Raw genomic sequence first — 14538 nt, forward strand, 5'->3', positions numbered from 1 at the left:
ATCTTGAAGAGCGGAATGGAGAGCGAGGGATAAATAGAGAGGGAGATCGAGCTCCAGGGGTAGGGCTTGGCTCTAAGGTATAGACGTCAGAACGGTCGAGCTGTTTCCTTCAGTCGCTCGCGGACCTCGATACACAACAGAGGTCGAAGGGGGCATCGATTCTCTCTCTGTTGCCTCTCTCCTCTTTCTTCTATCTTTGCCTCTACAAATCGCAGTGTCATTATCTCGCATTATTATCGTTACGATCCAAGGCCCCCGCGAAGTTTCAAGTGTGCTTCTGTTGGTTACTTTTCCTCTTTTCTTCGTATAGTTGGTTTTTGTTTTTTTTTTTTTCCCTTCCAATTTTACCTCCGTCATCCTTACCCGAAGTAAACACGAGAACGTACCGCACATCGAAAGTCATGCGGTTCCAATATTTCGCCGGGGCATTGGTGCTGCTCCTCAGCTGCCTGCATGGTATGTATACAAATTTCACACACTCGCAATATCAATCATCGTTGAACATTGAGTGATACGAGTACCGGGAATCTCATTCAATGTTCGATGAAAAAATTTCGACTATCCGCAATTTGTACGACAGAAATTCAACACTGACTCGATGGACTGTTCGCCGTGGAACTGAACAGTGTACGATTAGTTCGGTATATAATTTTCCCATTGTACCCTTTATAATTGTGGGTAGAAGAATTTTGTTGTCTGCAGATTGTGGCTCGTCATCATTTATTTGGACGTGTCTAATGTCTCTTTAATATCGATGCTGCAAACTTGCTTCCGGTAAATTATCTCTTCCCTCGTTTGTCAACGGTTCTTTTTTTATTCGTTCATTTTTTCGATTCAATCTTCGGTTGGTAAGACAAACATCGAACATCTCTCGCGACAAAGATCGTCATTACAAGCATAGTTTGAAAAAAAATATTTGAATAGTGCAGCGCAGACCGATTCGATCGCACTGTACATTCATACATCAGCGTTTGGAGTTTATCAAATTGACGAAGCTGAGGGGAGGGTAAAAATTATTTTACTGCAAAGCGAAGTTCAGCAGCTGCACGCGGGGCAAAGAAAAGCACAAGATTTGTAGGGGCGACCAAGAGGTTCCCCAGAACCCGAAGGTGCGAACGCGAGAGTAGAGCGTCGAGGGCTTTAAGGACGTCGAGTTAAAACGTTAATTTTCTAGGACTCAGTGCGCACGGTTGGCTACAACAGTAGCCCCTTCGCCTTTTCATCCCTCTGGAAGCTAAACCCACCGGTCGGAACCCCTTCGTATGAGAGATGGTTCGTTATGCGTGCGCGCGGCTGAACAACGCGTATACCGGGATACAAGCGTGCCTACTTTTTACCTGCTTGGCTTTCACGCCTCTCCAAGGGTCGCTCGAGTCCGGGTGACATTTTTTTCAGTCAACGTTTTCGATAACTCTTTAGAATTAAATTCCGCGCAAAGATTTTTTTTCATTTCAAGTCTTTTCCCCGGTGGATAGCTGCGCTTGTTCACGCGGTGCGAAATCTACTTGGGAAGGTCAGTAACGTTTCTGAGAAAAGAATAATAAATTCAGTCTTGTCAGATTTTATTTATACGTACGTACCTATGTACAGATAGGTAAAAAGATTTAAGGGAACAGCGCGCATACATCATACATGTACGCGTTTGTATCCATATGTTATATACACAGTGATCTGCATATACGTGCGCCAGGCGCATGAGAACTATTTTGATACCATCTCTTTAGTCCTCTGGTAGTTCTTACTTCTGACTACTCCAGACCGTTGAATATGTGAACCCCGAGATTCAGGTGATATCTGCATCTTTTCTTCGTGTTCAGTCCAACTAGTTATGTACGAACATCTTATCCGTATTATCCCGACTGATATTATTGTCTCTGCGCTGCTGTGCATAATCAGCCCCCATTTGTCAGTGATATTATATTCCCGTTGGACTCGGGAATCGGGATTTCTAAAGCGGCGATGGGGGCCCCGCTTATTCTTCTTCGTATCGAGAATCGATTCACGGTAATTCCTCATTGCGAGTGGTGTTAGTTGAAATTTTGGCGTCGAGTGCAGCGGGACGTATAACGTTGGCTCGGTTCATTCGTGAAACCGGTTGTACCGCTTCTCCCCGAAAAAAAAAAAAAAATTCAAGCCGAACTCAAATTAACAGCGCTAAGGACAAGGGCAAACGTTGAGCCAACGGGAAGCGCAAACTTCATCCGTGAAACCTCGACGACTCTCGAGTGCAGCAAGAAAAGCTCACTTTATTTAAGCACGTATTCATCTAAGTGACTGACTTACTAACGACGACGTTTAGAGTTAGAGGAGTCTTCATATCTCGGTTGCAAAACCTCAGCATGTATTTACGAGCTTTTTATACGCAAGTACGTGACCGCGAGGCACGTGGCGAGGATTGCGGAAAGTGGGGAGTAGACGACTACGGAGTCCCGAAGGTGCCGGGCTGCAGCGCGGGGAAGTCCTCTACAATTTCCTCTTTGATAGGATGCAGGCGAGAGAAGTCGGCGCAACAGAGCGATATGATTTATACCGAACGGGGATCTCCAGGACCTGCTGCAGGACCTGATCTTGCTTTTGCAGCCATAGCAACGTGCAGAACAACTTCGGTTGGGTTACTTTGCTGACCCGGAGACCCACTGACGGGCGTTCCACGCTGAATTTAAATCACCTACCGCCTACCTTCCTCTCTCTCACCCATGTCTTTGGATTTTCTCCTCTCCTCCTCTCCGCGTATCCAGACACCTATACACTATCTCGCGGCAGAGTCTCACGCTCCACATCTTCTTTCAGGTGGTATATATTTATATTGTAATATAAATACACGTATAACACTACAAAAGACAAATTGCCGGGTGTTGGTGACCTTCTAAAGTGTTCCGTACGAAATTGCTTAATTTCGATGGGGCGGAGGAAAGAAGGAAAAAAATTCGTACATGTCGTTCGGGTTAATTACGGTGAGATGCTCGCGACGTTGAAACAAGACGGCGCGAAACGGTGATCAGGAAATGGAAGGAGTAAGACTAACAAATCAGGGAAAACTTTTAAGTGGGATTATAGAAAGGGGGAAAGCGTCGTCGTCGCGTCGCGTCGCGTCGCGGTCTTCCAGGTGTATATAACACGTATCGGCTGCCCTTGCGAGGATTTCTCTAATCAAGCGATGCAAAAATTTCCTCCGTATACCGCCGGTACCGCATGCAAGTAGAAACACAAATACAAATGACAACGAAATATAGGTACATGTATGAAATGCGATGGCTGAATCCGCTCGTTAGAATTACATTAGAATTGCATTAGGTTGCGGGGAAGTCGGTAGAAAGCTGCTGCGGGTGCATCGAAGAGAAACCCACGGATTAATTCGTGCCGTGTTCCTAATAACCTATCCTAACCATACCTGATAAATACATGTATACCGAACCTGAACTATAACTCAGAAACAACTTTGTCAAGTTTGCTAAACCTGCATATAAAACGACCACTTTTACGACATCTTTCGATAATGAATAACGGTGTGTATGGTATAGGTACGTATGTACCCATACGAATATAAGGGACGAAATTCAGTGCTACGAATCAGGGGGCGATAGAGGAAGACGGTAGGGGGATAACTGATTTTTCAATCTTCTTGCCAAATCGGTGTTAATTGAATCAGCGAGATTGAGGAGATAAATAAATTAACTAATTATAATTTACCCAACACCTCGAGGTATCTGAATATATTTTATTGCGCCTAACCGCGAGCACGCGAGTTACGGCAACAGAACGTTATTTCCGTTTTTTTGTTCTTTCTTCTTTTATTCGCTCCTCTTTAATTTTTAATTTTTTATTTTTCTCATTCTCGTTTGTTTGTTCACACTTTTTTTTTCTCTCTGTTAATTATATGTACATATAACGGAGAATTTTTCGGAACATTCTAAAAATAAAGTGTGAATATTTTATATCGCACTATACAGATACACTTACAATTATTACAAAAATTCAAACAGTCGCGGCAATATTGTGTGCGTGGAGATTTTCATAACACACCACGACGGTTACGCATCGCATGCCAAGCGTACATCTCTATGATCCAACGGTGGGCATGGCACGCAGTTTTACTGCGAATAATTTATCACTCATCCCACAATTAGGTATATTTAATAAGATATTAGAATTACCGGCAACATACCTGCGCGCGAGAGCTTTCATTTTTTCGCCTCTCTTCTCTCTCTCCAGCTCTGAAATTGAACTTATCAATAGTGACATACCTCGTTGTCCGGTCCGGATAGAAGTATTCTATTTTTCTACCGTCACGCGTGTCTAAACTCACAAAACGATGCGGTGGGTACGTATGAGACAAAAACGTTGAATCTGTTGAAACGAATAGCTACCGATTGTATGCCCAATATGAGCACCGGACTATACATCCGCGATAACCGAGTGATTCCTAGGGTGGCGCAGAATGGCACGGCAGGGATCTGTAAAAATAGGTGAATTTCAACGCACGATCGATTTCAATGAATTGCCCATTTATAGACTCTAATGATCCTCCCATAATGCTCGTTGTTCACATTTATACATGCGGTTATATTGGCGAAGTTCTGGTTTTTTTATTACTAAATTTTTTCATTTTCCAGACCTCTGTACATCCTATTCTCATCTTCACACCCATTTTTCTTCCAATTGGACCCCGTATTTTTTCGTTTTCAGCAGACACATCTGTACATGTACATTTTTTTTCCAACGTCGGTTCCTTTTTTATTCACGCACTACTTGTTTTGTCCACTCATCCTCCGGGCTCTCGTTCGGGTCTGATTATTTTCATATGTATGCTGCTGATGTTTTTCATTTTTTTGACTCGTCTTTTTTCTTCCTAATTTTATCTTAATTCTGTTGTATCGTTAGTCACGAATGTAAAATTGTTTTTACCCGTCATGTAACGGTGTACATTAACGTTGCAGGGTAATTGATTCTATTTACCGGGGATGAAAAAAGTAATTGTGCGAATCAACTGGAAACAGTGAGAATTTGTCATTGTCTCTAATGCAAAAATTACAGTTATAACCATTTGTTTTCAATGGCAAAAAAAAAAAGTTTTTTTTTTTTTTTTTCGTATCAGTTTCCTGCGTAACGCGATTCGAATTCGGCAATTGTTGCTCGATGCGGTCGTGACCAGCGCAGGAGCTGCACGACCAGAATTTTTATGACAAGCGCGCGCGAAACTAACATCCAGTCACGTAGTCCGGCAATGTTTAAATGCTCGTATATATTTCTATCATGCGGTAAATTAGATTAACCGTACGCTAAACTAAATCCATTAGTTTCCATGAAATTATACTGCCTGAACTCGGGAATATACCGGCAAAATTAAAATATTGTCGCGTCGTCGAATCCGCGATGGTCGATTCGGAAATACTCGTATTTAGAAATTAAAATTATACGGACGAACAACGCGAAAGTATTCCGCATTATATACCGTCGCACGTATACGTATGTCCGCCGCGTCGGTTTGCCCGTGAAACCTCGATACCCTCGGCTCCTCGGTAGCATCCTCTCCACGACTCTCTTCCTGTTTGCCGGTTTGTCGCGCGGACGGTGATCACCGGGACCTGCAGACCGTTAAATTTTTTTCTGAATAACTAACCAGTCCTGCTTTAAATATCTAATGACCTACGATAGACGAACGATGTTTGGCTCGTGTTGTTCCCATTTTTCGATGAATCGTAGCTGGAAATTTTTCGTTTTATTTTATTTTAATCGTGCCCCGTACCGCACTATAACGTTGCAGTTTAACCGCGGCCTATAATTTTCGCGATCGGCGGATTCCATTAGAAAATTATGTTTGGATTCATTTCCATATTTAATTAACGACATGGCGTTATACTTGGAATCGGGGTCAGAGCACTGATATTTTTTAATGGATACAGCTGACGGAAGTCTTCGATATACTTTAATTATACCAAACTCCGGTTTTTTATACTCTGATTAGTGATCGGACGATATCATCTCGGATGTATCCACGCATTCTTTTCTTTATTTTTACGTCTTCTCCTACGGCTACCAATAGCCGCGCCGTCCGAAGGGACATACCTATATACGTTCCACATTTTATCACCAGCTCTTTCACTTCGACTTCGATTTCCACTTTGTACATTTGCATTCCGATATCTTTCGCGGCCTGTATCCGTCCGTTTCTTTTTTGAACATTTGTCCAATGATTATCATTATAGCTATCGTTTATCATAAACAGCGCTATACCTAAGCGATCGCTTATACCAGCTGAAGGCGACTTCATCTCACGCGCATTAAAAAAATTGTCGTTACACATATCGAGAGTAAAGGAAAGTCGTGGAGGTACGAACGGGCGAAATCACTTTAGCCGCGTGATTTTAAAATTGTAAACCTTTTATTCCTCGCGTCCCAGATTTCTCCAATTTATAGGATAGGAGCATAATGGTTGGCGTACCGGTGTAATTTACTCGCTGAAATTGCATATATGCGTTAAAACAGAGGGAGAATATGTTGTTACTGTATTGTGTAAATTGGGTTATAGATATACCAGAGTTACATCGAGATTATCTTTTACCCACGTCTTACTGCGGGTACACCTAATAATTAAGTTGATACGGCACATGTAAAACCGTATGGTTTCGTTCCACCGTGATTTTCTGTCAGGCTTTTATGAGATCCTGTATACCTATACCTACGCATAAGCGCGTCCCCCGAGCTATTGGTCCTCCGTAAACGAGAAGCGACAACGAACAAAAAACAAAGCCACAAAAAAAAAAAAAATTAGATAGAAAAGGTCATCGTCTGATGTATATAATAAAGAACAGTTGTAAAATATGCGTCGAGGCGAAAAAAAGAAGCGGGAGAAAAGAAATAAACGAACCTGAAAAACAACCGCGAACCGCGCGATTGATGACAGAAATGAAGATTCAAAAAAGAAAAAAATAATTTCCTATCGATAGATCGATGAAGTTGCTTTCAACGTGCCAATATATCGTGTCGGGTATACTTAGTGGTGCTATTAGCAATTTCCAATTACCATTATCGCGTTCCAAACTTGCAAATATGCTTCGGAGGCAATAGCCATGAAAATGTCACGCGTAATCTAGCGAAGAATCCGAACCTGAAACGGTTCAATAAAAGAATGATCGTTACGATATAATGTAACACCGATACGCGAAACGATGCCTCGCGGTTATCTCTGTAATGGGTAGAAAAAAAAAAAAAGAGAAGAGTAATGAAATACTTGCATGAATCCTAATAAATTGATAGTCTTGCTCGTTATTCTGCAATTTAAGTAGATGTACGCGCACGTGCCCCTCATGTAATTCAAGAGTTCTATGTCCGAATGAATCACGGAGACGGAAAGGGTTTTATTATATATCCAGAGTGTTCGAGATGGAGGTCACCGCTGTACAGCGTTACAGATTATTGATTTTTGAGAAAAAAAAAAAATAAATAAATAACAGCGTTGACATGATGGAACTGAGGTGATTTTACACTCGTCCGTAATTAATAGATAGATTATCGCTTATCGCATACCGCAGGAGTATCGGCCGGTGAGAAATTTTTTTTTCAGGACAGGAAATATTCATTTCCTGTTATTTCACTACGCGGTGTTATTTATTTCTAATGACCGTACACACCTACTTTGGTATCGTCTAAGTATTACCTTCGAATATACGAGTACGTGTGATACACAAATTATACCACACACGATGTTACACACTCTCTCGCATTATACGCGGTGAATAAATCCCATATGCACAGATCAGACACCATCGGTTAGAAATATCGCTTATTTTTCTCTTCTTTCTGTTTCGTGCGATCAGTTTGACGCTATGCGCGTTCACGTGTTACTTTCTACGCGAGTTTCTTAACTCTTGGTATAATGGCAATTAATCTTCCGATTAAGGGCGCGGTCCCGCTCTCCACATGTAAACTTGGCCTCCTTCTCACCGTGCAGGTATAACTAATACCTCTGTATTTATTTCGCTGCCGATCTCGCGCAGCTTCAATTCTTGCAGTACGCGACGTATGGATATACATATATACTTATGTACGGGTTTACTCTACTTTCAACCTTGTAATTAGCGAACTGATGGTAATCCGAATGCAGTAACGCCGCGACCATACTTACATTTACCTGAATAACATGGATATGTAATATACGTTGGACATTATACACGGCTATGTAACGGGCGTCCACGGTCGTTAAGTTCCGAAGTGTTGTCTCGTTGTGACCGTAACACACCCGTATACAAAGCAACACCTGCGTCGTATATCACTTCAGATTCCGACTTACCGTATTGTACACAGGTATGTACCTACGTATATACCAGGTACACACCCACTCTTCCGCGTATGATCCTTTGCAGTTTTCTACAACAATGCGGCACAAGGAAATGAGATTCTCGCTACAGATATAATCTCTGTATCCTTTAGCCCGTGCACACATGTCTTCGCTCGCGGAAATCTCACGTGCGGATTATAAACGCTCGGAGTTTGTAATGATATATATTACAAGTATGGTATTTCCTGATGGGACAATAGATAATTTCATCTCATTTTATATAAATTTGATTCGTATATATGTTACATGTACTGTAGATATTAAGGTATACAGGAGTGAAGATTACGAGTGATAATTGTCGTCAACCTGATGCTACTACGGTTTTGATCGAGGGTTGGTTTAGCGTCTGTTCGAAAAAGAGAAATGAAACGAAACGCACGTGAGTTTCCCGTAACCGTGTAACACGTGTCGTTATAAAGTAGATGCGATCTGATATAATACGGTAGCTGTAAAACATAGTATTGCCTCTGGGTATATATTCATTTCTTACGTCTAGCCATCGATCATAATCCTTTGATTCACTCGGGGCTATAAAATTCAAGTATAGAAAATCGTTTATTAATAGACGCGGTGTGTATGAACAGTGTGCGAATTTTTACGCCGAGTCGACGACTCTCTTCCTTTCCCTCTTTCTCTTTTTCTTTCATCCCTTTCTCCTCGGCTCGTTTTTCACTCGATAATTGGCTTCTTTGCTGCAGCCAGGAATTCAGCTCTGCCTCGATAGCGGCTATATGGTTATAAAGCTGCATGCGGCTTGTAATACTCCTACGTGCGGATAGAAGCGGGTCGTTGCATTGTGCGTGTTGATACTAAATACATCATGCATGATTCGACCGGCATTGTTAACCTATCAGGGGTCAGACGGTGGTAATTGATTAATTTATTTCGAACCGTGCGACTTAGACGTGTACACGAGGTTTATAAGAATCGTTAAATTCCTTTTTTCGATATCGATTCGTCGAAACAATGTTTTTTTTTTTTTTTTCTCGAGTAGATACAGAGTCACATTCCCGGTGTACGCACATGTGGGAACATTGCTCGATAATTTCGTGTTATGACCATAAAAAATGAGTAATAAGAATTCGGTTTATGCCCCGGAGCGAGGCGATGCGCACTATATGCGTCGGTCTCCGGATCGTGAGAGATAATGCGCTCAAATCCGTTCTCCGTTCTCTAATTTCGTATATAGGATCATTTCGACGCGGTTAAACTTATACCGCCTGTATATACACGTACCGAGTATAGACCAATAAATAACTCGGTGAAATGATACGTGGAATCGTCTCTCGATCTCCTTATATTCACGCCTCATTTACGGTCCGAGACACGGACGACGGAAGAAAAAGAATTAAAACCACAAGCTTCAAAAATGAATAAATATAAAAAACTGAAATCAAATTCCTGCGGCGGCGCATATAATGGTGTGTAATATTCGTCCCGAACACGGTGTAGCGCACCTAATTACTTTGCGTAAATAAATTTAATTAGTCAAATTTCGTTGCGACCGTTACGTGACCCTCATCATCCGACCGCGAGCCGCCGCATAACCGGCAACTCGTACCTTCGATAATCGACTCGATACAGTTCTCCCGGTAAAGATGCGACGACCCGAACCGCGTACACTACTCCGTTCGTTAAATCGTTCAAATTTTATTGCATAAATTAACCGGCGGATCATGGTACAGCCAGAGAGTGGTCCCGATTTATTACCCATCTCGAACAGTCACGTATTTTACATATAATACATCCCCGCGAGTCTGCAGTCTGGTAAGCGACAAAATGCTGTTGACCTACCGGTTGATCACTGGACCGTGCGGGCCGCGACATGAGCCAGAGCCTCCGTAAACCTCTCGATTATATTGCAGGATGCGGTCTACACGGGAATACAATATAGTGTAGGGTGGTATACGTATGTATATCTATATCATGAGGAGATCCGACGACGTCTCATCGTTCGTTCTCATTCCATTTCGATGATCGACCGTTTCAGCTCTGTGCGGAGTGCAATTCGTGTCGTAATTATTTCCTCAACTTTCGTCACCTATTGTTCTTTTCTATTATTCACAAATAGACGCGCGCAGGTGCGATGGATCGCACCTGTGCACGTGTACCTTGCGTCGAATCGGGAATCTGTAATAAAAGTGTTCGCCTTACATTTAGCGCACAACTACACTGCAGCGTAGATATTGCATCTCGCTATACTAAACGCATATGTAATATATGTATACCTACCATGTGGAGCTATCGACGATAGTTTTATGACACAACGGTATCCTTTCGGATTTCAGAAGCCGCTGTTCTATTGCCAAGGCTTTCGAAATTTACAGTAGTTTGGTACAGTTAACATAAGCCGTATAGGTATACGATAAGTTCTTTATCCACAGTGTACGGGAGTATAGACGGCAGGTGATGCTGCAGGCTCTATATTATATTCAGTTTTCGTAATTTCACGCTTATCAATGTACTTCTTGTACAACCTTCAATCGTGAGAAGACGAGGTGCGAATTGAAGGAACCGAACAAACCGGCTGTAATATCCATGGTAAAGTTCATCAATCCGCCTCGAGACCCGAAATTTCTTATCTGTCGGGATAATTCCACCCAATATAAAACGACACGCGATGACGTTCTCTTTCGTGATTCGTTATACATATATGTATGTACACGACGCTTTTACATATGATCCGCTCGTAATAAATACGCGGAGAGGGTCTAGAACTGCAAGTTGGCTATTATCGTGGTCAACCAGGCGAGATAGAAACGGCGGGATAGTTGAAGCAGAACATACGATTAAGCTACCAGAGATTGCCATATACTCGGGATACAAGCAGCTATCACCGCACAGCTCTCCTACCTTTGGCATACGTATTCGTTCATCCGTATCGTTTATTCCGCAGTCTCAGATTATTTCTGATCCCCTACAGACAATTCTCGAAGATCTCGCTAGTACGCAGATGAATTATTGGCTCATATGCGATGATCGGTTCGCCCCGTGATATCTGAAGAAGCTTTTTGCGGGTTGATATCATTATAGGATGTGTCCGTACAAGTACAATGGTAATGTCTGGGCGATCCGGAATAATCCGCGACTGAAGTCCACTTTTCGATCTCATTACAGGTGAGATGATTCGATGCCGTTGCTGCAAAGTGTCACGCGATCCTCCGACTAAGCACGACGTTCCGCGATCTTTGATTTAGTTCCTTTTTCTTTTATACGTACACCAAAAATGACGGGATACCAAATTTAACGGGACATGTAATATATCGTAAAAGAATCGTCGGACACGTGTGAGACTTGTAACGATATCTAACGATTCACCCGATACGATTTGACATAAATTCCAGATTACGTTGAAGCCGCGAACAACTGTCCAAGAATATGCCCGCCGAGTGGAGAACCGGTATGCGGGAGCGACGACGTGATCTACGCCTCGCAATGCGATATGCGGAAAAAGATGTGCGGAAAAGGTATTATGGGATATATGAACAGGTTGAAAATATTTCATTTTTCGACAGTCGAAAGCGACCCCGATCAACGCCTTCGAATTATTTTCACAGGGGTAACAATTGCGAAGGAGAAAACTGCGTGCCTCAGATCGGCCGGTAGCAAATGCGAACATCATTGTCCGGGTGATTCGGACGCCGTGTGCGGCACCGACGGAAGAACGTATTTGAACAAGTGCATGTTGAGGGTCGAAATATGTAGAGTCGGCATCGAACTCTCCCATTTGGGACCGTGCAACAATATTTCCGCCCACAGGGAGAACTGTCCGGTTTCGTGCGAACAGGCGCCCCTTGACGGACCCGTTTGCGGCAGCGACGGAAACGTTTACAAATCTACCTGCCAGATGAAACTTCTTACCTGCGGGTGAGCGATCATTTTCCAATCGAGGCAATTTTTGTCGCGATTTCGAATGGTTTTGAATAAAATTTTTTTGTTTCTTCTCACCTTACAGACAAGGGGTCGTTAGAACGAACAAGAAACACTGTCAAACTACGAGACATTGCAGAGAATCGTGTTGGCGAGGTGCCAAACCGGCATGCGGAAGCGACGGAATTCTTTACTCGAACACTTGCAAAATGCGTGCTAAAAATTGCGGGTATTCCCCTGTTATTCTTTCTTCATTTTACGAACCTGCTGCACCTTGTAGCGATCAACATAGCTAACCGACAAAGTCACGCGTGACCTACCGGCAATAAAAATATTTTTGTGTCCTCCTCACTTCTCAGGAAACACGTGTTTGAGGTACCAATGTCTTTCTGCGTCTCTCGGGAGAGGACTGCCGGAGGTGGTGCGGTCACAGCCTGTCCGTTGGACTGCCAAGGCGAACCAGAAACGCTGATTTGTGGGTCCGACGGTGGAATTTATCGTAACGAGTGCGAAATGCAAATGCTCAATTGTGGGTCAGTAGATCTTTTGAATAGCCGGTGAATAACGAGTCGGCGAATTATTTGCATAAATTTGTAAATTTGTCGCACAGCCAATCCAGAAGGAAGGTGACGGAAGTCGATTTCGAGAAGTGCCGAACACGGCTGAACAAGTGCATGAAACAACAGCAGAGATGCGGCGATGAAGTTGATCCAGTTTGCGGAAGCGATGCCAATACGTACACCAATCAGTGCAGACTGAACGTGGCAATTTGCCTGTAAGATTATCAGATACAAAATCTGTTACAAACACAACCCGAATATCGAACAACGTTTTCATCGCCCTGTCCGTCTTATATTTTAGGAAAGGAATTCAGATGGCTCACGTCGGCGAATGTACGACGCTAAAGGAAGCGGAATATTGTCCCGAAGACTGCAGCGAAGTTCCCGAGGAACCTGTCTGCGGAAGTGACGGTAACGTCTACAGGTGAGATCCATTTCCAAAAGCGGATACCCAACCCAATATTGTCAAAAACTTTTCATATAATTTATATTCATTAAATTACAGATCGATGTGCCATTTGCGAAAAGACACCTGCGGGCAACGCGTTGTTGCGGTCCCGGCACAGCACTGCCGGACTACCGCACTTTGCAATCAAGTATGCGGCGGAGATCGCCAATTCGTCTGTGGATCGGATAACAAACTCTACAGAAACGAGTGCGAAATGAAACGCGATAACTGCGGGTGAGTCGAACGGTTGTTAGAAATATTAAAAAATTTATAAGACAAATAAGATTATCATGATCGTTGATTATTTGTTGACAGGAAGCACGTTTACGTGGTGCCGATGAAACGGTGTCTTCAAGGATTCTCTTTCCGAGGATGTCAAAAAATTTGTCCTCCCTACTACGACCCCGTCTGCGGTACGGACGATATGACGTACAGCAACGAGTGTTTCTTGGAGATAGAAAATTGCCGTAGCCGAAGTTTAGTAACAAAGAAATACCACGGAGTATGCGGACAGCCGACAGAGGAGCCAAAAAATTATCTTTACTAGGTCGCGACCAGCTTGAGGGAGAATATCGAAGGCGAATCGTATAGAGTTATGGAATGAATTTATGCATATCGATATGACTGCCAACTATTCACATACCCATTATAGGTATTCACACGTTCGAAAATTTATCTGGGTAATCGTATGAGCGGTTCCAGAATTTTTTAAACAGCAGTAAGCTCAAGCTCATCACCTTCCATCTACTATAAAGATAAATTACGTATTTTTTATTTTCTATTTAAAAAATAATCATACATTCAAAATACGCGTGTATTATAATAATTTCGTACGTCTTTTACGGACGCAATGTGCCAAGGATGAGCTTTCCGTGAAATCGCAATACCTATTACATCAAATACTTTTATGAAATATATTTCGATCCAACTGTTATTTATTTTAGTAAAGGTACTGAATACATTAGAATTTAGTCTTTTCTAATTAGTTCATCATTACATAATATCCTTATATTAATATTTTTGATATACTACCGCACCCTACTATTACAGTATAAATAATACACCTTCATCCAGAACAGTAGTGTATCCGAGTACACTTAAAGAGAAAAAAAAAAAAAACTACAATTTAATTTCTGAAAAATGACCATTTACGTTTTTCTATCAAATATGTGATGCGTGTTTATATTATATTATTGTATTTTTCTATTTATTATTAAAGATATGAAAAAACTCTTATATCGTTATCATCTATCGAGACTAATATTATACCCGTTAACAGATAATAAATATATACGTGTATTCTAGCGAGTCGCGCATTTTCT

At 42.2% G+C, this 14538-nt stretch overlaps 1 protein-coding gene across 1 annotated transcript; it reads left to right on the plus strand.

Moving 5' to 3' along the window:
- Window positions 1-117: 117 nt before the first annotated feature.
- LOC105684592 (agrin) lies at window positions 118-14452 on the plus strand. The gene is made up of 9 exons (XM_012398053.3): window positions 118-456; window positions 11683-11805; window positions 11896-12205; window positions 12294-12437; window positions 12568-12741; window positions 12819-12983; window positions 13070-13192; window positions 13274-13450; window positions 13532-14452. Exons 1-9 carry the CDS (start codon window positions 402-404, stop codon window positions 13761-13763), a joined length of 1503 nt encoding a protein of 500 aa, XP_012253476.2. The 5' UTR covers window positions 118-401; the 3' UTR covers window positions 13764-14452.
- Window positions 14453-14538: the final 86 nt, after the last annotated feature.

The sequence above is a fragment of the Athalia rosae genome, chromosome 2 (assembly GCF_917208135.1).
Source record: "Athalia rosae chromosome 2, iyAthRosa1.1, whole genome shotgun sequence".
Classification (NCBI taxonomy): domain Eukaryota; kingdom Metazoa; phylum Arthropoda; class Insecta; order Hymenoptera; family Athaliidae; genus Athalia; species Athalia rosae.

Bases quoted from the DNA above. Each gene is read 5' to 3' on its own strand.
- LOC105684592 (XM_012398053.3), top strand. From the start codon at position 402: ATGCGGTTCCAATATTTCGCCGGGGCATTGGTGCTGCTCCTCAGCTGC. The intron at 11,806-11,895 runs GTATTATGGGAT...TTATTTTCACAG, and splicing joins GAAAAAGATGTGCGGAAAAG to GGGTAACAATTGCGAAGGAG. The intron at 12,438-12,567 runs GTATTCCCCTGT...CTCACTTCTCAG, and splicing joins ATGCGTGCTAAAAATTGCGG to GAAACACGTGTTTGAGGTAC.